Source organism: Artemia sp. Qi Xiang Cuo, chromosome 14, assembly GCF_049724085.1.
Source record: "Artemia sp. Qi Xiang Cuo chromosome 14, ASM4972408v1, whole genome shotgun sequence".
Classification (NCBI taxonomy): Eukaryota; Metazoa; Arthropoda; class Branchiopoda; order Anostraca; family Artemiidae; genus Artemia; species Artemia sp. Qi Xiang Cuo.
This window is the reverse complement of record NC_142807.1, coordinates 22,819,171-22,846,063: the sequence shown is the minus strand read 5'-3', so window position 1 is coordinate 22,846,063 and position 26,893 is coordinate 22,819,171. Positions and strand designations below refer to the sequence as shown.

The window sequence follows — 26,893 nt, the reverse complement described above, 5'->3', positions numbered from 1 at the left end:
AGAGATGAAAAAATTTAAAGTTCTGTTCCAAATATTTTCCCGGAAGAAGAAAAGTTCAACTTCGATTCTGAATTTTCTCAATGAAAATGAAATAAGTTATTGATCAATTCTATTTCCCCAAAATAATATAAAAAGTTTCCACTTCAGTTCAGATTTTTTCTCAAAGAGATGAAAAAATTTTGAATACTGTTCCAAATTTTTCGTAGAAGAAAGAAAAGTTCAAGTTTTGTTCTGAATTTTACCAACGAACACAATTCAATTATAATTTCTCCATAGAAAATAGAAAGCGTCCACTTAAGTTTTAATTTTACCAAAGACATAAAAAATTTAAAGTTCAGTTCTAAATTTTTCCTTAGAAGATAGGAAAAGTTATACTACGATTTTTATTGTTCTCTATAAAGATAAAAAGTTTCATTTTAATTATGACTGTTCTTAAATTTAGTTCCGACCTTTCTCAAAGAGATGAACAAATTTAAAGTTCTGTTTCAAATATTTCCCCGGAAGAAGAAAAGTTCAACTTCGATTCTGAATTTTCTCAATGAAAATGATATAAGTTATTGATGAATTCTATTTCCCCAAAATAATATAAAAAGTTTCCACTTCGGTTCAGATTTTTCTCAAAGAAAGGAAAAAATTTTAAATACTGTTCCAAATTTTTCATAGAAGATAGAAAAGTTCAAGTTCTCTTCTGAATTTTACCAAAGAACACAATTCAATTCTAATTCCTCCAGAGAAAATAAAAAGCAACCATTTCAGTTTTAAGTTCACCAAGACATGAAAAATTTAAAGTTCAGTTCTAAATTTTTCCTTAGAAGATAGGAAAAGTTATACTATGATTGTGATTATCTTCCATGAAGATAAAAAGTTTCACTTTAATTCTAAATTTTCTTAAATTCAATTCTGACTTTTCTCAAAAAGATGAAAAAATTTTAAGTTCTGTTTCAAATATTTTCCCGGAAGAAGTAAAGTTCAATTTCGATTCTGAATTTTCTCAATGAAAATGAAATAAGTTATTTATCAATTCTATTTTCCTAAAATAATATAAAATTTTCCACTTCAATTCAGATTTTTCTTAAAGAGATGAAAAATTTAAAATACTATTCCAAATCTTTCATAGAAGATAGAAAAGTTCAAGTTCTCTTCTGAATTTTACCAACGAACACAATTTAATTCTAATTCTCCAGAGAAAATAAAAAGCTTCAATTTCAGTTTTAAGTTCACCAAGACATAAAAAATTTAAAGTTCAGATCTAAATTTTTCCTGTAGAAGATAGGAAAAGTTATACTATGATTGTGATTATTTTCCATGAAGATAAAAAGTTTCACTTTAATTCTAAATTTTCTTAAATTCAGTTCCGACTTTTCACATAGAGATGAAAAAAATTTAAAGTTCTGTTCCAAATTTTTCATAGAAGATTGGAAAAGTTATACTTTGATCGTGAATATTCAAGTTCTCTTCTGAATTTTACCAAAGAACACAATTCAATTCTAATTTCTCCAGCGAAAATAAAAAACTTCCACTTCAGTTTTAAGTTCACCAAGCCATAAGAAATTTAAAGTTCAGTTATAAATTTTTCCATAAAAGATAGGAGAAGTTATACTATGATTGTGATTATTTTTTACGAAGATAACAAGTTTCATTTCAATTTTAAATTTTCTCAAAGAAGTGAAAAAAATTTCAACTTGATTTCTGAATTTTCTCAAAGAAAATGAAATAAGTTATTGATCAATTCTATATCCCCAAAATAATATAAAAATTTCCACTTCAGTTCAGATTTTTCTCAAACAGATGAAAGAATTTAAAATACTGTTCCAAATTTTTCATAGAAGATAGAAAAGTTCAAGTTCTCTTCTGAATTTTACCAAAGAACATAATTCAATTCTAATTTCTCCAGAAAAAATAAAAAGCTTCCACGTCAGTTTTAAGTTAACCAAGACATAAAAAATTTAAAGTTCAGTTCTAAATTTTTCCGTAGAAGATAGGAAAAGTTATACTATGATTGTGATTATTTTCCATGAAGATAAAAATTTTCACTTTAATTCAAAATTTTCTTAAATTCAGTTCCGACTTTTCACATAGAGATGAAAAAAATTTAAAGTTCTGTTCCAAATATTTTTTCGGAAGAAGAAAAGTTCAACTTCGATTCTGAATTTTCTCAATGAAAATGAAATAAGTATTGATCAATTCTCTTTTCCTAAGATAATATAAAATTTTCCACTTCAATTCAGATTTTTCTCAAAGAGATGAAAAAATTTAAAATACTGTTCCAAATTTTTCTTAGAAGATAGAAAAGTTCAAGTTCTCTTCTGAATTTTACCAAATAACATAATTCAATTCTAATTTCTCAAGAGAAAATAAAAAGATTCCACTTCAGTTTTAAGTTCACCAAGACATAAAAAGTTTAACGTTCAGTTCTAAATTTTTCCCTAGAAGATAGAAAAAGTTATGCTATGATTGTGATTATTTTCAATGAAAATAAAAAGTTTCACTTTAATTCTAAATTTTCTTAAATGCAGTTCCGACTTTTAACACAGAGAGGAAAAAATTTAAAGTTCTGTTCCATATTTTTCATAGAAGAGAGGAAAAGTTATACTTTGATCGTGAATATTCAAGTTCTCTTCTGAATTTTACCAAATAACATAATTCAATTCTAATTTCTCCAGAGAAAATGAAAAGCTTCCACTTCAGTTTTAAGTTCACCAAGACATAAAAAATTTAAAGTTCAGTTCAGAATTTTTCCGTAGAAGATAGGAAAAGTTATACTATGATTGTGATTATTTTCCATGAAGATAAAAAGTTTCACTTTAATTCTAAATTTTCTTAAATTCAGTTCCGACTTTTCACATAGAGATGAAAAAAATTTAAAGTCCTGTTCCAAATATTTTCCCGGAAGAAGAAAAGTTCAACTTCGATTCTGAATTTTCTCAATGAAAATGAAATAAGTTATTGATCAATTCTATTTTCCTAAAATAATATAAAATTTTCCACTACAATTCAGATTTTTCTCAAAGAGATGAAAAAATTTAAAATACTGTTCCAAATTTTTCTTACAAGATAGAAAAGTTCAAGTTCTCATCTGAATTTTACCAAAGAACATAATTCAATTCTAATTTCTCCAGAGAAAATAAAAAGCTTCCACTTCAGTTTTAAGTTCACGAAGACATAAAAAATTTAAAGTTCAGTTTTAAATTTTTACGTAGAAGATAGGAAAAGTTATACTATGATTGTAATTATTTTCCATGAAGATAAAAATTTTCACTTTAATAATAAATTTTCTTAAATTCAGTTTTGATTTTTCACATAGAGATGAAAAAATTTAAAGTTCTGTTCCAAATTTTTCATAGAAGATAGGAAAAGTTATACTTTGATTGTGAATATTCAAGTTCTCTTCTGAATTTTACCAAATAACATAATTCAATTCTAATTTCTCCAGAGAAAATAAAAAGCTTCCACTTCAGTTTAAGGTTCACCAAGACATAAAAAATTTAAAGTTCAGTTCTAAATTTTTCCATAGAAGATAGGAAAAGTTATACTATGATTGTGATTATTTTCAATGAAGGTAAAAATTTTCACTTTAATTCTAAATTTTCTTAAATTCAGTTCTGACCTTTCTCAAAGAGATGAAAAAATTTAAAGTTCTGTACCAAATATTTTCCCGGAAGAAGACAAGTTCAACTTCGATTCTGAATTTTTTCAATGAAAATAAAATAAGTTATTGATCAATTCTATTTTCCCAAAATAATATAAAAATTTTCCACTTCAGTTCAGATTTTTCATTCAAGTTCGATTCAAGTTCTCTTCTGAATTTTACCAAAGAACATAATTCAATTCTAATTTCTCCAGAGAAAATAAAAAGCTTCCACTTCAGTTTTAAGTTCACGAAGACATAAAAAATTTAAAGTTCAGTTCTAAATTTTTCCGTAGAAGATGGGAAAAGTTATACTATGATTGTGATTATTTTCTATGAAGTTAAAAAGTTTCACTTTAATTCTAAATTTTCTTAAATTCAATTCTGACCTTTCTCAAAGAGATGAAAAAATTTAAAGTTCTGTTCCAAATATTTTCCCGGAAGAAGTAAAGTTCAATTTCGATTCTGAATTTTCTCAATGAAAATGAAATAAGTTATTTATCAATTCTATTTTCCTAAAATAATATAAAATTTTCCACTTCAATTCAGATTTTTCTCAAAGAGATGAAAAATTTAAAATACTATTCCAAATTTTTTTGGAATAGTACTCCTGAAATTACTCCTGAAATTACTTGCTACAAAGGAAATCTAAGATTTTGCTACAAAACAAAATCTAAATATATATTTGAAGCTTTCCCTTTTTTTACAAGCCATAAAGTTTGCTTTCACATTGATCTAGTTGCAATTCATAGGAATTATAGAAGGGGGCCGCCATGAGCGCATTATATTAAATACATAACCTAACCAAAATACCAACTAAATATTTAATTAAACTATAGCTATAATGTATTTTCCAAAGCGAACCATTGCGATTTATCGGTATAAAGAAGTTGTTTCAGGCCTGAAAATTTGGTCTCGTATTTTATTGCTTTACTTCTCTGTTTTAATTGGATACGTATATTTAAGGAAAATGCGACGTCGATAACACACATTAAACGACATTCGTTTGTTATTACAGTCGTGCTTTACCGTGGTCGAGGAGCAAACACTTTTATACGACAGTGTTGAAAACTACTAGAAAAAAGGTTTTTGAATCTCAATAAGAACCATTTTGAAACCTGTCCTCAATAATCCACACATGTTTCGTAACGATGCCAAGGATGACTAAATTAAAAAAATATATAACTATAGACGAATGACCTCTTTATTCTTTAGTATCAGTTTCATTCCTCAATATCCTACCAACTAATCAAAATTTGAATAAAGCCATTCCAAGCAAACACATGCAAGGCCGAAATTCCTTAGCTCGCGCACAGAGAAATGTTAACCTGGGTACGGCGGTTTCCGAAACGTAATTCAAACACACGGACATTGAAGCATTCATTTGACAATTATATACCAAGGAAACAATACTTGTTTTATTGAGGGAAAAGGGATAAGGCAAATATGAATATAACTAGTTACGATCAATTATTCACTTCGATTGATGCAGATTATGAAATCTTTAAATCAGATTGGCAGCTAATGAGCGCAAACAAGACGCTTGATGATATTTTAGTAATGGAAAAGCATCTGTTCGACATGGACCCTTGGCAAGCTTTTGAAGCTTGCCAAGACTCAAACTTGGTTAACACTGACGATTTAAACTCAGATCAAAATACCACAGACACTGTGCGTGTGGTCTCAGTACCAATGTGTGGCATCAGTTTTCCCACAGAAGTTGACCAGGGTGATGGAGCAAGGAAAAATGAAATTAAAGGCAAGAAAAACACTTCCGAGGAATATCTCAATTGCCCTCGAGCCATGGGTGCCCAAATGGGGGGGGGGAGCCCCCCTGCCCCCCCCCACCATTTGGGCACCCATGGCTCGAGGGCAATTGAGATATTCCTCGGAAGTGTTTTTCTTGCCTTTAATTTCATTTTTCCTTGCTCCATCACCCTGGTCAACTTCTGTGGGAAAACTGATGCCACACATTGGTACCGAGACCACATGCACAGTGTCTGTGGTATTTTGATCTGAGTTTAAATCGTCAGTGTTAACCATGTTTGAGTCTTGGCAAGCTTCCAATGCTTGACAAGTGTCCATGTCAAAGATAATCTAGCCCTCTTCGACACGAACCACAGGCGTTTTTAGTGCGATCATTATCTGCCTATAGGAGTCTCAGATTTAGTACACATCCAATATGTCGTCTCCAAATATATATACAATACGACTCTACATATTTGAATTTGAACTGTGCCATCAATCAAACGTTGCCCCCCCCCCCTGGAATTCAGCTTATGGGCGCCCATGCCTCAAGCCACTTTTTAAACAATCAACAAACGAAAGAAGGCTGATCACAAGGAAAGAAATGGCGAAAAGAAAACTACAAGATGTCCCCAAGAATGTTTGAAAAGTTCGAAAGAAAGAAATAAGGAAGCTGCTCGAAATTATAGACAAAAGAAGCGAATCCGGGATCAAAATCTTGAAGCAGAGGTAGAATTTTATAAAAAGAAAATTGCACGACTGGTAAAAGAATTGAAATGTCTGAAATCTCGTATATAGAGCAGAAAAAGTCAAAATTCTAATTTTCAAATTTATTTATTCCATAGGCTAGTTTTGAAATTTTATGTAGGTTAAAAATATTTTTTGCCTTAAATTTGGATGTAAAGAGAAAAAAAAATCTTTTCCAATTCGATTTTGGCAGAGAAAATGACAACAAATTCAGTTTCTGAGTTTAAAAATTTGTGTATGGAGGTAATGGTGCTTGTCCGAAGTCTGCTCCCATGTATTTATGGCGCATGCAGAGCTGACTTCACGTGCCTCTGGATATCCGGCTAGGCACCGGAGAGCTAAATGCACCTAGTGACGGCTGAGCTAGCAGCCCTCCTCCTAAAATTACTTTATAAGAAAGAAACTGGATATACAGCCTTGGATGCCCCATCGTCTGAAGAGGGGAGGAGGCTGTACCCCTCCCCCATCAATTGCGGGGGGAGAGGTTGGAGGGATTTCTCTCTTATCCAAAATACTCTAAAGAAACCTTCGAGGCTTGTCCTTTTTTAACAAGAAATAAAGTTTGCTTGCCCATTCATCTATTTACAAAACTTAGGCATTTATTGTTGGAGAGGGAGCTCATTTTCTAATCTAAACTAGGAAGCTATAGGGTAGCCTAATCATCAAAGGTAGAAACATTTTATGTACGAGAGGGAGCTCTCGGTTCGGGTAGCCGTGTCATCAAATTTATCAACACTTGGGGGTACTTTTCTCTCTTACAAAATATAAAAGACTATTTGTAGGTGATTATCTACACGGTTTTATCTGACCATTGCTTTGTGATATTAATTTATTTCCACATGTAAAAAATATATAGAACCCTTATTAGCCAGACATGACAAGTCTTCCTAAATAGGTTGTTTTTAGACTGTCATAAAGCTATAGTTCAAAATTAAACACTGTCTAACGTGTTTTCGGCATACACAGCAGCTGAATTATACTTGAAAGGGAAAATTAGAAAGTAAAATTTAAAATTAATATCATTGTTTAAAATTAATATCATTGTAGTTCTCTGAACAGTCAGATTTTAGCGGCGAGGCGTTGCGGTGATAGACCTGACCTGGGATGGGTGTGCGTGTAGAATAAGCTCGTATGGACCTTACTGCGTTGATGCGCTCTTGGTTACTGGCTGTGCAGCTGCCACTTTCTTGGCGGGAGCCTTTTTGATGATTTTCAAGAAACCTACTGTTTCCATAACAGCCGTAGCAGCAAAAAAATCGACACCCACGAAGTTACCGCTTGTCAAAAAGGCTCCCGCCGATAAAATGGCATCTAAAAAGACAGTAGCCAAGACGTCATAGCAAAAGTAATTTACATTTGAGGTTTTAAGTCACCTCTCAAACAGCCATTTTTATTTATTAGAACTCACCCGATCGCAGCTCGAAACTTTCTGTTCAGTAATACAAAATTAGAATTCACTCCATGCTAAATTTCTAAGATTCCAGGTGAACTCGACTTAATAAGAAGTTCAAGGAGTTATAACTTTCGCCCATAATTACTTTAGAAATATATGTCTAGTAAATAATAAAAAATACCATATTCCTGTAGAAGTTTTTTGGCATTCTCTTAATGTTGAAGCTTATTAACAAATTGGCACCAAGTATACTCTTTAAAATAAATCGTCGCATCAAGCTGGTTGTAGCCTTGAATTCCAAGTGTTGAGTAGCAGTCTTTATTTTTTTTTATATATTAGATATGGCCAACTGGGCCCTAGTAGAATAAGGAAACAAGTTTATTTTGGAATATTATTTTACTTGGAAACAGAGAAAAAAAAATCACAATAATTAAAATATGCAAACAGCACCCGGTGTTCCCAGGCGGTCACCCATCCAAGTACTGACCGGGCCCGACGTTGTATGACTTCTAGGATCTGACGATACTGCGTACTTTCAACGTAGTATGAACTTTGGCTGAAGGAGATTTGTATCATAACAGTGGTTGGTCTAAAAAACCTAAAAGAAATAAAATTCATAAATTTATATTCATTAAGAAAGTTTTTCATTATAATGAAGTTTAGATAGTATGAAAGCATGTTTATTAATTGTTTTTAACCTCTTTTTATTATTAAACAAAAATGAAATCCCACAAAATGTTTCTAAATTTGATTACTATTCTAAACTATATGCATTAACACTACTCTCGTACAATAAATGCCTATGCATTGTAACTAGATTAATGGGCAATCAATATTTATTTATTGATACAAACTGACAATCCTATAAAGCTTATATAGATGAGGGGCTTTGATTTATCTCATCTACATAAAGCTAAGAAGTGAACTGTTTGGATATTAAAAAATGGACATTAGGGCCCTATGTGATATAGTTCAATGTAAATTACAGAGTTTTCTTGTCTATCATTTATTGGTTTTTAAGGACAATATCTAGACAGCCAACATTACTGAACTTTGTAACGCTATCAATCTTAGATTTGAAGAATTCTTACCTAGGTTCAAAAGAATAAGGAAGTTACATGAAAGCAGAAGTATAAATTACATTCTGGCGCTTTGTTAAGTTTGTCTTTGTTGAGCCCCCCACCCACCCACCCCCCTTTTCTGTCGGTTGGTTCCCTTAATGGGATAGCTGTTCCAGCACACTGGTTGCCCATTCTATCGTTTAAGCAAAATACTTTTGAGCCCTTAAAAGGGCTGTTGGTTAATTTGGGGTAGGGCCTAGGTCAAAAGCTAGACCTATTGACTCCTGTGGTGCTAGGTTCTTCGAATGGTTGCGAAGTAATGAGTTCAGTGTTCTAAACACGCCTAATTTTGCTAAGATAACCCCCGAATGTAGCCTGTTCAGTTCCACTTTGTGATAAATGTCCATATGCCTGGGACGAGTACTGCGACACGTTTTTTTATTTTCAAGTGCAGCATTACCAGCAAGCTCACGGTCCTCGTCAGAAACATATGCACGGTCGGCGTCACGGCACATGGGGCCACCTGCATAAACTCGCTCCACAGCGGTGTCCTTCCTCTGACTGATGTGTAGAATACAAAATTGGACGCGTATACCTACACTGAGTTACAAAGAATTTGCCTTTCCTTTCACTTTTCAACCCTTTTCTCGTCCTGACATGGTTTCTAGGATACGGATTTCACTTGGACTCTAATTACGAACAAATATAAATGATCTCTGATCTTAAAAAGCTAAAGTGCAAACAATTTATACTCCAGCTGGCGAACTCAGTTCCTCTGACAAAAAATCTGTGCGCGAACTCAAGTTTGTATAAAACCGGGTTGTAACTTGTAAACGCTATTCATTTGATAATTGGATTTTGTCAAGACTTCATTCAATATGGCTCCAAAAACTTCAGGAAAAGCAGCAAACTAAGCTGGTAAGGCGTCAAAAAATATCACTAAAACTGATAAGAAAAGGAAACGAAAGAGGAAGGAAAGCTATGCCATTTACATTTACAAAGTTCTCAAGCAAAGCAATGAGCATCATGAATATATTTGTCAACGATATCTTTGAAAGAATTGCCGCGGAAGCCTCTCGTCTAGCTCACTACAACAAGAGGTCCACCATCACTAGCAGAGAGGTTCAAACTGCTGTGAGGCTAATCCTACCCGGGGAACTTGCCAAGCACGCTGTTAGTGAAGGCACTAAAGCTGTAACAAAATACACAAGCTCCAAATAAGGGATTTTTCCCGACTATTACCACTCAATCAGCCGGGCCCTCCCAAACAGCCCTTTTAAGGGCTACCACCTTATTTCAAATGCTCTCAAAATACTTTCATTCCTCCTAGCTTTGTGAATGCTAATGAATTAAAACAAATTATGATGAAAATACAATACGTTAGTAACAAAATTATGACAACTAGCACAAAGAATTATGGAAGGGAGGCCGCCCAGAGCGCATTATATTAAATACATAACATAACCAAAAACCAACTAAATATTTAATTAAACTATAGCTATAATGTATTTTCCAAAGCGAGCCATTGCGATTTATCTGGTATAAAGAAGTTGTTTCAGGCCTGAAAATTTGGTCTCGTTTTTTATTACTTTACTTCTGTGTTTTTAATCAGAGTTTTAGAATTAATTTCAATACGAACTCGCAAACACACATGCATCTATCTTATATTTTCTGAAAGCCTGTGTAATAATTTTACTAACAACGAAAACAAAGTCGATGTAAATGATTGATAGTACTATAAAAAATTTGTTTTATGAAATTGAAAAACATTATTGACTGATTTTAACTATTATGTTCACATGTTCTTTCGAGTTCGCATTTATTAATCAATGAAAAAAAATATCCACATATATAAGAATGACATGTTTATTCTTTAGTACAGTTTTCATTTCTCAAAATCCAACCAACTAATCAAAATTTGACTAAAGTCATTCCAAACACACACAAGTACGGCCGACATTACTTAGCTCGCGCAAAGAGACCAGTTCATACGGGTACGGCGGTTTCAGCCATATAATTAAAACACACGGACAGTGAAGCATAGGGTTGTCACCCCTTAAATTTTACTAGATCTTGTAAAAAGCATATCCACCTTGTAAATCTAGTAAAATGGGGGTCAGATCTAGTAAAATCGAACAAATCTAGTAAATTTTTTGCCCTCATCTGAAAGCATTTTGTTGGGAAAACGTACCGGAGGCGGTCTTACTGTTCTTATGACATTTATTTGTGGTCCCAAAACACGACAAACTGCTCAAGTCTTTTGGCGTGAAATTCGACATTTTTGAAATCTGTTTTTTTAATCAAGATCTGGACTTATTGGATCTGAATTTTTCATTTTATAATTAGGCGATAAGTCATAAAAGGTATGTTGAGCAAAGGCTTCATGTTTGCAGGCTGAATGCCTGTAAATTTTTTTTGGAGTGACACCTTTGTGCTTACCCTTCTCTTAAGTCTCCTCTAGGCTAGTTGTATTTTCTTGTAATGCTCCCTTTCAGGGATGGGTCTACAGGCTAAAATATTTTCCGGTAAGGTATTTTGAAGTACATACCTCCATTCCTTCCTCTAGAGGGTCCTGACTTTTGATGACCTTTAAAAATCTGTGAGTTATAGAAGTGAAGCATTGCAAAATAGATCTTCTGCTTAAATGAATTACATCAAAATTGTTTTCAGCTTCACAACTTTGCTCAATCCCGATTTATAAGGTTTTAAAGATATGCAAATACATTTCCAAAAATTTTGAAAATAAAACATTGATATGGCTTAAAATTCTACTCAAATAACTAAAATTGCATTTTCAAAGCTAAAGCCAGAGAAAAGAAACTGATAATTGTAAATTAAGGTAAAATGTTGTTTTGTCAAAAATTTCAATGGGTACACACCTGCCATGTCGGCAAATTTCAGGACCCTCTAGAGAGAGGAGTGGAGGAAAGTACTTCAAAATATCTTCCCGGACATACTTTAGCCAGTAGGCCCAACCCTGAAAGTTTCATTTTCCTAACATAGCCCCTTTCCAAGACAGCCAAAAGTAGCTAAAGTAGAATTTTACCAAATTCAATCCTCTGTCCAAATATAACAATCATTTCTGGTGGAAAAAAATTCCAGAAATTTTAAAAAGCCTGGAGTTTCCAGATTTTCAGATAGAAAAACCTATTTTCAGTTTAGTTTTTGGCTTACTTGGAGTTCAGGGTCTAGGTCACCACACCTACAATCCTGCAGCCCACCCTTGAATCCTTTAGTACCCCTTAAAAGCTTGATTTATAGAATCTAGAGGATGAGTTTCCACTGGAAATGATTGCTATATTTGGACACAGCATTATACTCTGAGTCAAATCATATGATAATTTCCGTAATGTCTCATTATCATCCTATATTTGAAATCAATAAAAAACCACTCATGTTTCGATCTGTGTTATTCACTAACATGTACTGTAAGGTTGCAGAAATGTTGCCCGGTAGATACAGGACATGAACAACTCATTTTTTATTGTCTATTCTGGTTCTTATCAGGCTTCCTACACTATAGGGATAGCTAATCTTGCTAATCAGCACCATTATCAAATTGGGCTGGACTGTGTTCAAGAATCAAAGAAATTTTGGAAAGCAGTGTTTTGCAGGAATTCGATGAAATTGCATCTACATCTACCACAATCGATCTGGCTGAGGACTCAGGGACTCGTGCAAAGTCTGTTGGTCACAAGTCTAAGAAGATGCACTATGCACAGAAGTTTCAACCAGAGTGGTTGACTGATTCAGTGCTGAAACCTTTCCTTATTCAATCGCCAGACGGAAGCAAAAAGGTCTATTGCAGATACTGTCAGCAAAAACTTGAAGTTTGACTGTCATGAAGAATCATGCAACTAGTGAGCTTCATAAGAAGAACGTAAAAGCAGCATTGGCACAACTGACAGTTGAGGGAGCAGTTGGAAACGAGCAAAGGCAGGAACAAGAGAACAGTGATAGGATGGTGTCAGCTGCTGAAGTACGCCTTGCAGCATGGGTTGCAGCTGAAGATATTCCTTTGACAAAAATTGATACTCTCGTTCCCATTTTGAAAAAGTGTTTTGGGGATGTTGAAATGAAGCGAACTAAATTGACTGGCATTATTAGAAATGTTATAGGATTTCATGGCGAGGACAATTTAGCATCTGTTTTTCAGAAGAACTTTTTTTCAATAATCGCCGACGAAAGCACAGACAGATCAGATACAAAGTCCCTAGTTGTTATTGTGAAGTATGTAGACAGTGAGAATACCGTGAGGGAAGAATTCCTCGCACTGCTAAGGTGGACAACGCAACTGCAAGTGGGCAAAAGAATCTTGTGATGAAGTACTTTAAGAAAGTTGACGTTCCATAAGAAAATTTGATTGGGCTTGGTCTTGATAATGCGTCGGTCAATATGGGGCGTGAAAACGGCCTCGCTGCCCAGCTGTTGCGTGAAAATCCGCAGCTGTTTGTCCTTGGTTGCACTTGCCATACTGCTGCATTGTGTGCTTCGGCTGCAGCAAAGCACCTACCTGCTGAGGTCGAAACTTTCGTGAAGGAACTCATCAACTTCATAAGCGCAAGCCCTAAGAGACAGTTGGAACTGAAGGTTTTCCAGGAGTTTTGTGAAATTGCCAACCACAGACTTCTGCAGATTAGCAGCATGCACTGGTTGTCTCTTGAAGCCGGAATTAACATATTGCTTGAATAGTGGCCAGCCTTGCATTTGTATCCGAAAGACTTGTCTCTAGCATCATCAGACAGCTATATAAGGGATAAAGCCAAAAAGCCGCTAAGTGCGATGGATGTAGGCGTGAATTAGATCTACTTGTATTTCCTCTCGTATATACTGGGAAAGATCAACATGTTCAACCTTGAGTTCCAGTCACGCGGAAAAAGGATTCATTGCCTTTTGAGACGTACCTGCGAGCTTTACTTGTCTACTCTGCAGTATTTCCTTTGTCCTGAGAAGCTCAAAGGTAATTTTGCTTCCCTGAACATGAGCAGTCCTGAAAAATTTTTGAAGCTTGAAAATGTTAAACTTGGGATGAATACCGAGTTGCACCTTGAAAGTCTGTCAGTGGAAGATCGACGTCACTTGGCGCAAGCTATTCGAAAAGCCTGCGTTGCTTATCTTATTGAACTTGCTAAGCACATCCATGCTAGGATAAGACTGGATGACCCTGTTCTTACATCCTTAGAACTTCTGGATCCACTGAAATCTATGAGCCACGAAACTATGTCACTTTTCCCTCTTCTGCAGAGGTTTAAACATGTTGCTGTTAGAGACTGCAGAACGGAAGGGGAGAGGATGAAGATGCTGGAGGACCTTAATAGTGAGTACAAGAAAATGTAAATCCGAAGTGAATTTATTTCAGAAATAGTTTCAAAATCAGATTTAGAGTGTCCTCCTACATTCTGGAAGATGCTTACCAAACTCAAAGATGGTAACAGGAAATCCATGTTCCGAGTGCTCCCCAAGTTTATGTTGACCCTTTGTGCTTCGCCGAATGCTTCAGCCGGTGCAGAGTGGCAGTTTTTCAGTTTAAATATTATCAAGACGACTGGGCGAAACAGATTAAATATCGACACAGTTGGAGCTCTCATGCACTCCAAGTAACTCTGCCTCAGAGACACAAGATGTGTTTCGGAGTGGAAGATTCCACCCACTCTGATTGATAGATGCAGAAAATGGAAGATGAACGCAAACGAACCCGGTCCTGGGAAACAGAAGAGGGTGCAGGACCGGTGGCTAAGCTTTGAAAAAGTCGAATTTGGTCTGTCAAATCGGACTTTATTATTATTTGTTTTTTACTTTGAATTTCTTTTTTTGGTGTGGTTTGTTTGGTTTTTTTGTGTACTTGGAATTTTTTTGAAACTCAGTTATTATTGCGTGATGAATCAGAAAACTTATAGAAAAGTTGGTTAAAACATTGAGTGATACTGAACCTTTTGAAAATTAGGAGTCTGGAGGGAGATGTTTTGATCTAATAAATAACTAGGAATATATTTCCTACATATTTGAAAGCAAATAAGCCGAATGACCAAAAGAAATCATATAAAGATCTCGCACAAGCAGAAAAAAATACGCACTAGCTACTTTTTAGTTTTGTTTTCATTTTGATGACAAAAGTATTTACTAGCTTTCTCACGCCAATGCGCGTGTCGCGGCGAAAGCCGCAACACGCTCAAGTTTTTGGCAACATCTAGTAAAACGGAAGCTAATCTAGTAAATTTTTTCACCCAAAACTAGTAAAAACAAAATGGTCAGAGTAACAACGCTACTGAATCCGTAGATTTAAAACTAATAAAGAAGAAAATTTATAAAATAATCTTCTGTTATAGGTATGGGGAGTGCTTAGTTGAGTTTTGGACATTATTTGATCACGACTTTTCAGATATTAAGAGTCGTTTCCCTAGGAAAATTTATTAATCGTGGAAAAAGATATGGACACACTGGAGTTACTGGAGGGCAAAAGGGCATGCTAAACCATAATATTCGCTATTTCAAACATGGACGCCCGACCAACGTGAAATAGTCAAGATGAATATCTTTACAGGAATAGCTCACGGTCTTCAAGAAATAGAAGAGAAGACAACTATGTGAGAGCTATGAAATACCATTTTAAATAAGCAGTAATGATTATATTATGCGAGCGGGAATAACAGGACAAAATAAGGTTTAAACAATTGATTGTGTTCATAGGCTATAATTAAAATTTTGGGTATTAGAAAGATATTTTTTTTGCCTTAAATTTTTATGTACAGAGAAAAAAATATCTTCCAATTAAGGTGTGTAAGTGACAATTATAACACATTAAGGGTCGAATTTTAAAAATTTTTGTATTGATGTACGTGTTCGCTACCAACGTCTGACCCAATGCCGTAATTTCGCATGCAGGGCAGACTTCACGTGCCTCTGGATATCCAGCTAGCCATCGGAGAACTAATTGCACCGAGGGACGGTTGGGCTAGCAACCCTCCTCCTGAAATAACTTGCTACGAAAGGAAATGGATATACAGCCTTGGATGCCCCATCGCTTGGAGAGGGGAGGGGGGGGGGGTGTACCCCTTCCCCATCAATTGATGAGGGAGGGGCTGGTGTGAGGACTAACGGACCCACAATACTAGAAAGCAACCGTAGCTTCGTTTCATTTTTTACAACTAAATAAATTTTTATTTAAGAGTAATTGACTTAAACAAAGTAGGACTGTATTGGATGAAAGTGAGATACTTTTCATACTATACAATAGTTAGATCTCGTGTCGAATAGACATAACATTTCTACCCTGTTGCTGTCATATCGAGAGCTCTCGGTTAGGGTAGCCTAGTCATCAAAGGTAGAAACACTTTGGGGGCTTTTTCTCTCTTAGAAAATAGCCCCCACGATTTGAAGGTGCTGCTCAACCCATTCGGCTATGACCAGGTATTTGTAAGCTTATTATTGCTACTGCTTTATTATTATTAATAAGCTTGAACCTTATGAGACATACGTCATAATTATTACTGAATATTATGTTTTTAGTATGAAATAAAGATTGTTAACAAAGTTCTACTGTGTCTACATTTTGTTAGCCATACTTAGTTGCTGTCGACTCCTTTACTAGGTAAATTAGTAATTCGAATTTAAAATTAATATCATTGTTTAAAATTAATATCGTTTTTACAGTCTGAACATACAGTTTTGAGAGTCGAGCATTTGCTGGGATAGCCATGAAAAGGGTAGTTTGGTAGTAGAGAATAAGCTCTTATGGAAATTACTTTGTTGATACTCTCTTGGCTACTGGCTTTTTAGATGCCACATTCTTTGCGGGAGCCTTTTTTATAGATGACCCCTTCCTGGGTGTCGATTTCTTTGCTGATACGGCTTTTTTGGCAACAGTGGGTTTCTTGGAAACCTTTACAGGTTTATTGCTAGCAGCCATAGGCTTGGTAACGTTTTTGGCTGAAATTGACTTTTTAACTGTAGTAGGTTTGGCTGTTTTCTTGACTGAGGCTTTCTTAGCTGTGGGCTTGGTTGGCTTTACAGACATGGATTTTTCAGCCTTGACAGGCTTTGCAAGCTTAAAAGAACCAGTAAATCCAGTACTTGTTTTATATATAAAAATTACGTCTTAAAGGCACATATTTACAGAAAGTTTAAGGTGCATATTCACAACTGTTGCATCATTGCCAACCAGAAAATTGGCCAGTATGTATTTGAGAATTGCCTGACGGCTAGATCCCCCGCGTCTTTTCAGGTCAGCAATGGATTTGGTGGTCATTTCCGTGTATTTTGGGTGGTTTGCTGGTGCCTTGGCTTTAGGAGGTGGGATTTTTAGGAATAAAACTTATATTAGAGGATAGACATATCATTGTTCTATGCGTACATATATTTTTTTCATTGCTTTATCCATGCTAATTTGCCAGCAAATGAGCAGAGAATAGTAGAAATATATCAAAATTAGTGTTCAATCCTAGAAAACTAGTAATTTTACTGAAAATTTGCATCTTAGACGTCCACTTTTTATTTTTACTAGTGAAATTCATTGATTACAGAAACTGTAAAATAAATGCATGTGCGTTTACAAATTCGTATTGAAATTCATTCTAAAACTCAAACTAAAAACACAGAAGCTAAAGCAATAAGAAACGAGACCAAATTTTGGGGCTTGTCTGTTAAATTTGTATTTTAATGAAAATAAATTCATTCTAGTATTACATTTACAAAAACAAAAATAGTGTTTTAAGGTTCACACTGTGCGTTCGGGACTAGGAAGTGATTGCTAAGTGGAATTAAAATTTTTTATTTGTTTCAATCAAGGTATATATAGAATGATCAATATTCGTACCGTTTGGAACAGAATTATTTGCAACCTGAGAAATATTATTTTTACATTACCTTTTTGAGTCTTGCCTAAAAACTAGCAATAGAAATTACAAACTAGCCTAATTAAAAAAAAAAAAACTAATTAAAGTATTTATGAGGGATGGGATAAGAAGGAAAATTTAATTTAAATGAATTGACATTTAAATATTGATTAAAATCTATAATTCTATTTGTTTTTATGGTAATTGTTAATTGTTTTTAAAAAAATATATAAGTCAATTTTGGTTAATGAAAATTAAATATATTAAAAAATGAGGAATATATAATATTTTAGAACAAAATTTTTTATATATATTTGCATATTCGGGGGGGGGGGAGGGGGTAAAGTATATCATTATTATATTAAATACGTAACCTAACCTAACCTAGGCTTGTTTAAGATGCATATTCATAACTTTTGCATCATTGCCAACCTGGAAATTGGCCATTATGTATTTGAGAATGGCCTGACGGCTAGATCCCCCGTGTTCTTTTAGGTCAGCAATGGATTTTGTGATCATTTCTGTGTATTTTAGGTGGTTTGCTGGTGCCTTGGCTTTTTTATCCCCTTTAGATTTTGCAGCCTTAGCTGGTTTTGGAGCCTTTGCTTTCTTTTCCTTCTTGGCTGGTGAAGCCATGCTCTGGGATTCTACAGATATCGGTGCCACTTCAGCTTCAACTTCAGACATTTCAAATTCCTCTCAATATTCTATTCTCTATATCACTAATGCGAGTAATTTTCGAATGCATTATTATTTTCAAAGTTTTAGAACTATACTTCGGAAACCACCGAACCCGGGTGAACATGTCTCTCTGGGCGCGAGCTAGGGACTTTGGGCAGCACTTTTTTGTTTAGAATGACTTTATTCTCATTCTTCATTAGGAGGTGGGATTTTTAGTAATAATACTGGTATTAGAGGATAGAAATATCATTGTTCTATTCGTACATATTTTTTTCATTGCTTTATCCATGCAAATTTGCCAGCAAATGAGCAGAGAATAGTAGAAATCCGTCAAAACTAGTGTTCAATCCTAGAAAACGTCATTTTACTATAGAACGCAGCACTGTTTAACCCCTGATTTAAGACAAAGCCACCTACAAGCCTCATTTCCTACCTTGACTGTAGTAATGTTACTCTCATATATAGAATGAATCACTTTTATGTATATATCTGGTAAACCATACATGGATAGGCTCTTTCAATAAAGCTCTTCTATCAGCTGAATCAAATACTTACTCATAATCTATAAAACTGAGGCCCAAAGAGGTTTGATCATTAACCAATTAAACACCCTCAGTCAGCCATAACGAATTGGAGAAGTAGATGAGCATTGAATAATTTCATTCTATTCTACTTGTCAATGATTGGGAATCTATGGATTTAAAAGCTCTATCTACGACACTGAAGATGAAAAATGCGATTTAACAGACTTAGTTGGAAGTGATGTAGGTGTTTTCAGCCATGAGAATGTTTTCCTGAGGATGGAATTGAGGCTGAGGCATTACATCAAAGCTGGAATGAGGGCTAAGAGTTCGAATCCTGAAAGTGTGGCCTACAGTCATTTTAGTTTTAATGACATTGCTTTGATCACATTCAGGTGCATAGATTAGCCCTTGAGGGTACAAATAGTCCCAGTGCTAGCACTGTGTTGCATCTTGTTAATACACTACACTTGTATTAAAGTGGGATCAAAGATATAATAGAAAGCCAAATACAAATTTGGGGTAATTCTACAAAGGCATTATCGGTTAAAAAGTACAATATTGGAACAAAAAATCAGAATATAAATTTATTATACATATTGGTACCACAGCCAGACTTTTCACGCGTAATAGCAAAGATACGAAGAAAATTCCAAGAGATGGATCGACAAATCAGCTAGAATAACGAACAGTTTTATTGAAAGAACGAATGGATCAGACATTTCATTAACAAAGAATCTAAAATTGAATTTATGCAAATCCAACGAACACTTTATTTTAAGAACAGCTGGTAAACGCGACAAACGAACAAATTGTCATTCAGATTTAAAAGGTTTCTAAAGTGTTTAAAGTTTAAGTTTTGATAATGGTTCGCAATTTTTTAAATACATATTTTTAATTACGGCTCATAAACCAATACTATGAGAACTGAAACTTCATAAACTATTCAATGAAACTTCTCAAAAAGTTAGAGTGCAATGTAGGTAAAGATTTATCGAAAGTTGATTCTAAATTTTTAGAGGGTTATTATCCTAATTCGACGAAGGAAATTAGCTTTTTTGAGAAAATAACTCAACATAAGGAGGTTGGGACCTTTTTCATAAGATAGAATTTAAAAGGACTAAACTGCGCTTCAATTAGCAGTTTAATAGAAACGATAAAAAATTGGAGGTTTTCATTTGATTCTTTGTCTACCCAGTGGGTGGTCAGTTTGTAATAGTTTAATATCATGTCGACATATTGCCGTTTTTGACAACAGAAAAAATAGTTTGTTGACTTTCATATCGACATTGAAATTTAAAATCAAGCGAAAATTTCTAGTTAAGTTTTCTAAATTAAGTTTTTTTTTGTAGCAAGGCCAAATTCAGTATTTTTGTTCAGGGGGAGGGGTACTAAAAATCTTTAATACGCATCAAATAAGAGTTTTTATGTATTTTATTACGTTTTCACGAGTTGGACGAACATTTATGGGGTGAAGAACAAACAGTTCCTAAACAGATGTATATTTTGGCAAATATGTCAATTTTCACGATTGTAATATTTTTTTTTTTTTTTTTTTTGGCATTCAGTTTTCGCCGAAGATGACGTACGTAAAGGAATTTTACCAAAATGTGGGATTTTTATCCCAAAATTAGTTTCGTCCTTTCACACTTAGTAATTTATATTAATGTTTTATGTGGATTTTTTCATTCTTTTTATGTTTAATGTTAACTTGCCACTTTGAAAGGGTTTTAAAAAGTCTCTTTTGGTCAATAATACAACTAGTGAAAAATAATATCTGGTTTTTGATATTTCAACAAACACATTTTAGCTAAAAATTACATGATTTTGGGCACTTAAGAGACACACTCATGGACTAGAAGCATGGCAGTATTGGTCGCAAATGCATGTTCGTAACTTTCATTTTGTTAAGAAGAACAGAAATAATTTTTTTTTTTTTGGAAAGGTGTGCATTCTGAAATTAAACTGTAAATATTTATATCTCTTTGTCCGTCAATATTGAAAGATATGTGTTTATCTGTCAATTTGGTTTAAATAAAAAAACTGGAATTTTCTGGTCCCAAAACTACAGGTTTAGTTTATCTAGGAAAAGTGATCATAACATGAATCTTCCTCTAGTAACCTGGCTTTGTAAAACTGACATATTCATTTTGACAGGAAAGTGAAGTTACTTGTTGTCTAACTTAAAAATAAGGCTCTTCATGTTTCTCATTTGACCTATGCACTTGAAAACTGATTCTAGGGTAGGCTTTGTGCTGTTCCTAAGCAAAAGTGGAATGCTAGCCTATAGCTTTAGGAATATGTTCCTATTCATAATATATGAAAGGATGTAGTATGGCTAGCGAAATTCTAGTTTAGCTAGCCTACTTTTTGCTATCTTGGAAAGGGGTTAGGTTAGGAAAATGAAACTTTCAGGGATAGGTCTGAGACTAAAGCATGCCCTGGGAAGGTATTTTGGTAAATATTTACCAAATTATATTATTGAGTTACAACTAAAGTGAATATACCACTCAATGCCTTTTTTATGCTCTTTATGAATATAATAGGCTAATCATTTTTATTGGAAATCAGCTTTAGCCCCCAACCCTATATATACCAATTCAGGGTATATATTTGTACATTAGGGAGATGGGGGGAGTTTAAACTTACCTCTCATTTACATCAGAAATAAAATTACCCCCACCCCCAAATGTGCAAATATATAGCCTACCCTGAATTGGTATATATAGCCTAGGGGTGGGGATTAAAATTCATTTCCAACAAAAATGATTATTATATTTGCAAAGAGTATAAAAAAAGCATCAAGTGGTATATTCACTTTAGTTGTAACTCAATAATATGATTTGGTAAATATTTACCAGTATTTTGAAGTAGCCTACAGGTAAATTTTTACCAAATCATATTATTGAGTTACAAATAAAGTGAATATACCACTCAATGCTTTTTTTTATGCTCTTTACAAATATAATCATCATTTTTGTTGGAAATGAATTTTACCCCCTCCCCTGTTTATGCAATTCAGGGTATATATTTGCACATTAGGGGGGCATGGGGGTAAATTTATTTCTGATGTAAGTGAGAGATAAATTTAAACTTTCCCCCCACCCCCTTCCCCCAAATTTGCAAATATATACCCTGAATGGGTATATATAGGGGTGGGGGCTAAAAATAATTTGCAACCAAAAAGATTATTATATTTGTAAATAGCATAAAAAAGGCATAATATTGTATATTCACTTTATTTGTAATTCAATAATATGATTTGGTAAAAATTCATGGAAGTACCTACCTCCACTCTTTTTCCCTCTAGAGGGTAGTGACTTTGGAAAATCTTTGTGTTATTAAAGTGAAACCTTGTGCAATAGATCTTCTGCTTAAATGAAGTACAAAAAATAATTTTTTTCAGCTTCACAACTTTGCTCAATCTCAATTTATGAGGTTTCAAAGATCTCTAAGTACATTTCTTAAATTTAGAAAAAATAATAATTAATATGACTTTAAATTTTAGTCTATTTGAATAGGCTAACAGGAATTGCATTTTCAAAACTAAAATCAAAGAAAAAGACAGTAATATTAGAAATTTAAGGTAAAATGTTGTTTTGTCAAAATTTTAATAGATAGAACTGTCAAGTAGGCAAATTTCTACAATTTAGAAATCAGAAGAGGGTTTACATAGAAGTTTGGCAATACATTCCCAGAGTATGTTTAATGGCCCTAGATTCATTACTGAAAGTTTTATTTTCCTAACCCATTTCCAAGATAACAAACAGTAAAACATAATTTTACCAAATGGTCTCCCAGTCTATTATTCTGCATGACAACAATTATTTTCAAAAATTGAATCAATAATACATTATGGCCCATGGCTAATCATGAGTGCACTACAAATTACACCCTCTGAAGTATTGTTTAGCCTAGACAAGTTGATATTCCTTCTTTAGAAGAATTGTTTTTGAAACTATCCTCAAATTACTTTATGAAAGTTAATACCTGTCAAAACCACCATGTTTTCAAGGAGTGTCTCACAAATCATGTATTTTACTGTGAAACTTGGAAATAATATATTAGTCAAGCTATTGTCAAGTTGACCTCATTGCTGGAAGATATTGGTGCTCCTTTTCATGTCAGACCACTAGCCTGCTAACATAGCCTAGATCAGTGGTTGACATAAGATTGGTATTTTACCTATTTTACATAATTTACATATTTTATCAGTATTAAATCACAAGTTTAGTTTCCTTCTTTTTTTTGAGCATTGAAGATGGCTGGGTAGAAATCCCTGACAAAATATCTGCCTCTTTATCATTTTTGCTTCATTTTTGTCTGCTGGCTGACATTACCCTCATTTTCCTCATCTATTTAATATAATTTTTTCTTGTTTGTTATATGTCAATGCTGCTTGTAGCCTTTCTGTCTTTAACAGTTCACATTACTAATGTAATTTTATTTCAACTAATATTTCACCATTTTAAAATTACAATTACCTGTACTATAATACACTTTATTGTTCTGATAACAAGAGACCTAAATCAGACAGACAACTTTTTAAACTGTAGAACACAGCTATACACAAAACAAAATCATATTCAGCCCTTTTTCTGCAAGCCTCTTTGTGCTCTGAAAATTGCAAGGCATCATAAAATATGTCAGTAAAATACCAGTAAAATAGGTAAAATGCCAATCTTATGGGAGTCCATAAAATTACAGTAAATTACATAAAATACCCAATTTTACCAATTATAACACTACACCCAAGTAAGTTAACGTGTCATATAAGAAGTTATGCCCTGGGGGCATATAAAGTTTTTATAGAAAGTGTTGTTGTAGAAACTTCATAAAGGGCCTTTTCAATTGAAAATTAAAAGGGCTAGTGCCCTTTTTAATAATAAAAATTGATTGGAGGGCAACTAACCCCCCCCCCCCTCTCATGCCCACCATCTCCCCAAACATGTGCAATCAAAATTTTGAGATAGCCATTTTGTTCAATTACCTTAAATACCTTAAATCGCACTTGCTAGCGATAGGACGAATCCTGTGTCCGCCAGCTTCAGTGATGATAGTTAATCATCATTTGTGGCGTCCCAAATGGTGCACCACGGTTTGTTGAGCCACTCTCTATTCACTGATGACTTAAACGCATCCACGCTGGTAGAGGTTACTGTTTTTTCACTAAGGGGGTTCCACAAGCTGACAACTCTATTTGAGAAGAACTTGTTCCTTAGTCTGGTGTTGGCTGGTTTTCGGAATTGCTTTTGAGAATGACCACGAGTTCTGTTTGAATTGTCCGGTTGAAAAAGGCCAGGAATGGTATCCTCAGCATTTAGGAGCTTGTATGCTGTTATCAAATCACCTCGTTTGTGACGATATGTTAGATATGGTATTCTAAGCTTACGGAGACGGGATGGATAAGGGACATCATATAGGTCTCTAATACATTTCGTTTCCCTCCTCTGGACTGATTCTAGAGCTGCTTGGTCTGTCTTATTGATTGGGCATGCGATACACATTCCAAACTCTAGCCTTGGTCAAACTAGACTCTTGTATAGCTTGGTCATAACAGTTCAATGTACTTGAAAGTTCTAGAAATTAGGTCTTTGAGGATGACAACCACCTCACAGCCCTCAAGGCAATGGTTGTAAGTTGTTGTCCTCGCAGCAGAGAAGATGTTTATAGAAAACATTGTTGTATCAAAAAGGGCTATTTCCATTGGAAATTGAAAGGGCTAGTCCCTTTTTAATAGTTGAAAAGGGTAACTTACCCACCTTTCACATTCATCATTTCCCCAGACACATCCAATCCAAGTTTTGAGATAGCTATTTTGTTCAACATAGTTGAAAGGTCCAGAAAATATGTCTTTGAGGATGACACCCCCCCCCACACACAAAATTTTGAGATAGCTTTGGGGGCATAACTTTGTTCAATGTGCTTGAAAGTTCTAGAAATTAGGTCTTTGAGAATGACAACCCCCCACTGCCCTAAGTGCAAGGGTTGTAAGTTCTGCCCTGGGGGCATATAAGGTTTCTTTAGAAAGCATTGTTGTATAAACTTCTAAAAGGGCTCATTTGATTGGAAAATGAAAGGGCTAGTGCCCTTTTTAATAGTTGAAAGCGATTGGAGGGCAACTAACCCCCCTCTCATGCCAATATTTCCCCAAACACATCAAATCAAAATTTTGATATGACCATTTTGTTCAGTGTAATTGAAAGCTCTGGAAATTAGGTCTTTAAGGAAGATAACCCTCAGCACAAGGATTGTAAGTTATGCCCTGGGGTTATATAAGGTTTTATAGAAAATGTTGTTACAGAAACTTCTAAAAGGGTGATTGGAAATTGAAAGGGCTAGAGCCCTTTTTAATAGTCAAAAGTGATTGGAGGGCAACTAATCCCCCTCTCATGCCCACAATTTCTGAAAACACATCCAATCAAAATTTTGAAATAGTAATTTTGTTCAACATAGTTGAAAGGTCCAGATATTATGTCTTTGAGGATGACAAACCCTCTACAGCCCCCAGGGAAAAGGTTGTAAGTTATGCCTTGGATGCATATAAGGTTTTTATAGAAAGTGTTGTTCTAGATATTTCAAAACAGGCTCATACAATTGGGAATTTAAAGGGCTAGTGCCCTTATTAATAGTCAAAAGTGATTGGAAGGCAAATGCCCCCCCCCGCCAATGCCCAACATTTCCCCACACACTTCCAATCAATATTTTGATATAGCTATTTTGTTTAACGTAGTTGAAGGGTTTGAAAATTATGTCTTTCAGTATGACAACCCCCCACAGCCCTCAGGGCTAAGGTTGTAGGTTATGCCCAGTGGGCATATAAGGTTTTTCATAGAAAGTGTTGTTGTAAAAACTTCAGAAAGGGCTCATTTGAGTGGAAATTGAGAGGGCTATTGCCCTTTTTAATAGTAGAAATTAATCAGGGAGAATCACACCCCCCCCCCAGGCCCATCATTTCCCCAAATATTTCTGATCAACATTTTGATATGGCCATTTTGTTCAACATAATTGAAAGGTCTGGAAATTATGTCTTTGAGGATAACAACCCCTTCCCCCATAGCCCTCAGGACAAGGGTCATAAGTCATGCCCTTGATGCATATAAGGTTAATAGAAATTTTTGTTGTAGAAGCTGCAAAAAGGGCTCACTCAATTGGAAATTGAGACGACTAGTGCCTTTTTTATTAGTCAAAAGTGATCAGAGGGTAAATGACCTCTCATGCCCATCATTTCCCCAAACACTCCCAATCAAAATTTTAAAATAGCCATTTTGTTCAACATATTTGTAAGGTCTGGAAATTATGTCTTTGAGGATAACAAATCCCCCAGCCCTCAGGGCAAGAGTTGTAAGCAATGCCCTAGGGGCATATAAGGTTTTTTATAAAGAGTGTAGTCATGTAAACTTTGGAGGGGGCTCATTGGATTGATTATCAGATGCTCTAGTGCTCTTTTTAAGAGTCAAAGTAATCAGAGAGCAGCTACCCCCTCCCTGCACACACACACACATTTTATTGTCCTGAAATGTATGTAATAGAAATTTTGGGATAGCCATTCTATTCAAAATAGTCTAAACGTCATATAATAAGGCTTTTAGGGTTAAAACAAACTGTGGAGATTAGGGGAAAGGGTTGTAAGTTATGCCCAGGGAGTATTTAAGGTTTTCATGAAAGGGATGGTCGTTTAACTTTAGAAGAGGCTCATTTGTTTGAAAATTAATTTAAAAAAAATCCTGAAAAATAGGTTTTTCAAAGAAAAGTAAAGGCCATTTTAAACTTAAGCTCAGCAGATACAAATACCTGTTAAAATTCAAACTCAAACGACCAGACATTACCAATAAAGAATAAATGAAACCTAAACAAACAGAAATTAAATAAAAAATCATAGGAAAAAACATAGAACAAGTAATAATAGAAATGAATAAATAGATCTTAAAGCAAGTAATGCTTAGATTGAATATGAAAATCAAGCTTAAAATGAAAAAAAATATTTTGCTATTGAAGTATAAAAGAAACTTAAACAAACAGAAACTAAATAAACAATCAATGCAAACAAACATATTCATGTAAATGAATAAATAAATCTTAAAATGAGTGAAACTTAAATTGAATATGCAAATCAAGCTTGAAACAAACAAAAATCACAACAAACAAGAGTTTGGGAATTGCCTCCTTCTCTCACTGTAAAAGTCTAAAACCTAATATAATATTTAATACTGAAAATAAACATTAAAATTATAATAAAATTTTCAACTGATGAGCCTTCAGCAATTAATATCATTATACTTCAA

At 34.3% G+C, this 26,893-nt stretch overlaps 2 protein-coding genes and 1 pseudogene across 2 annotated transcripts in view; 2 read left to right on the top strand and 1 right to left on the bottom strand.

Moving 5' to 3' along the window:
- The first annotated feature begins 9,340 nt into the window (after positions 1 to 9,340).
- LOC148944274 (histone H2B-like) lies at positions 9,341 to 9,856 on the top strand (annotated as a pseudogene).
- Positions 9,857 to 17,790: 7,934 nt separating this feature from the next.
- LOC148944273 (histone H1-delta-like) lies at positions 17,791 to 18,123 on the bottom strand. The gene has a single exon (XM_089099889.1). It carries the CDS (start codon positions 18,091 to 18,093, stop codon positions 17,791 to 17,793), a length of 303 nt encoding a protein of 100 aa, XP_088956015.1. The 5' UTR covers positions 18,094 to 18,123.
- A 2,400-nt stretch (positions 18,124 to 20,523) lies between these two features.
- Ge-1 (Enhancer of mRNA-decapping protein 4 homolog Ge-1) overlaps positions 20,524 to 26,893 on the top strand; it is a 79,786-nt gene continuing 73,416 nt past the window's right edge. Inside the window, exon 1 of the mRNA XM_089100807.1 lies at positions 20,524 to 20,575. The gene's annotated coding sequence lies outside the window, so the exon portion shown is untranslated. The remainder of the gene's footprint in view (positions 20,576 to 26,893) is intronic.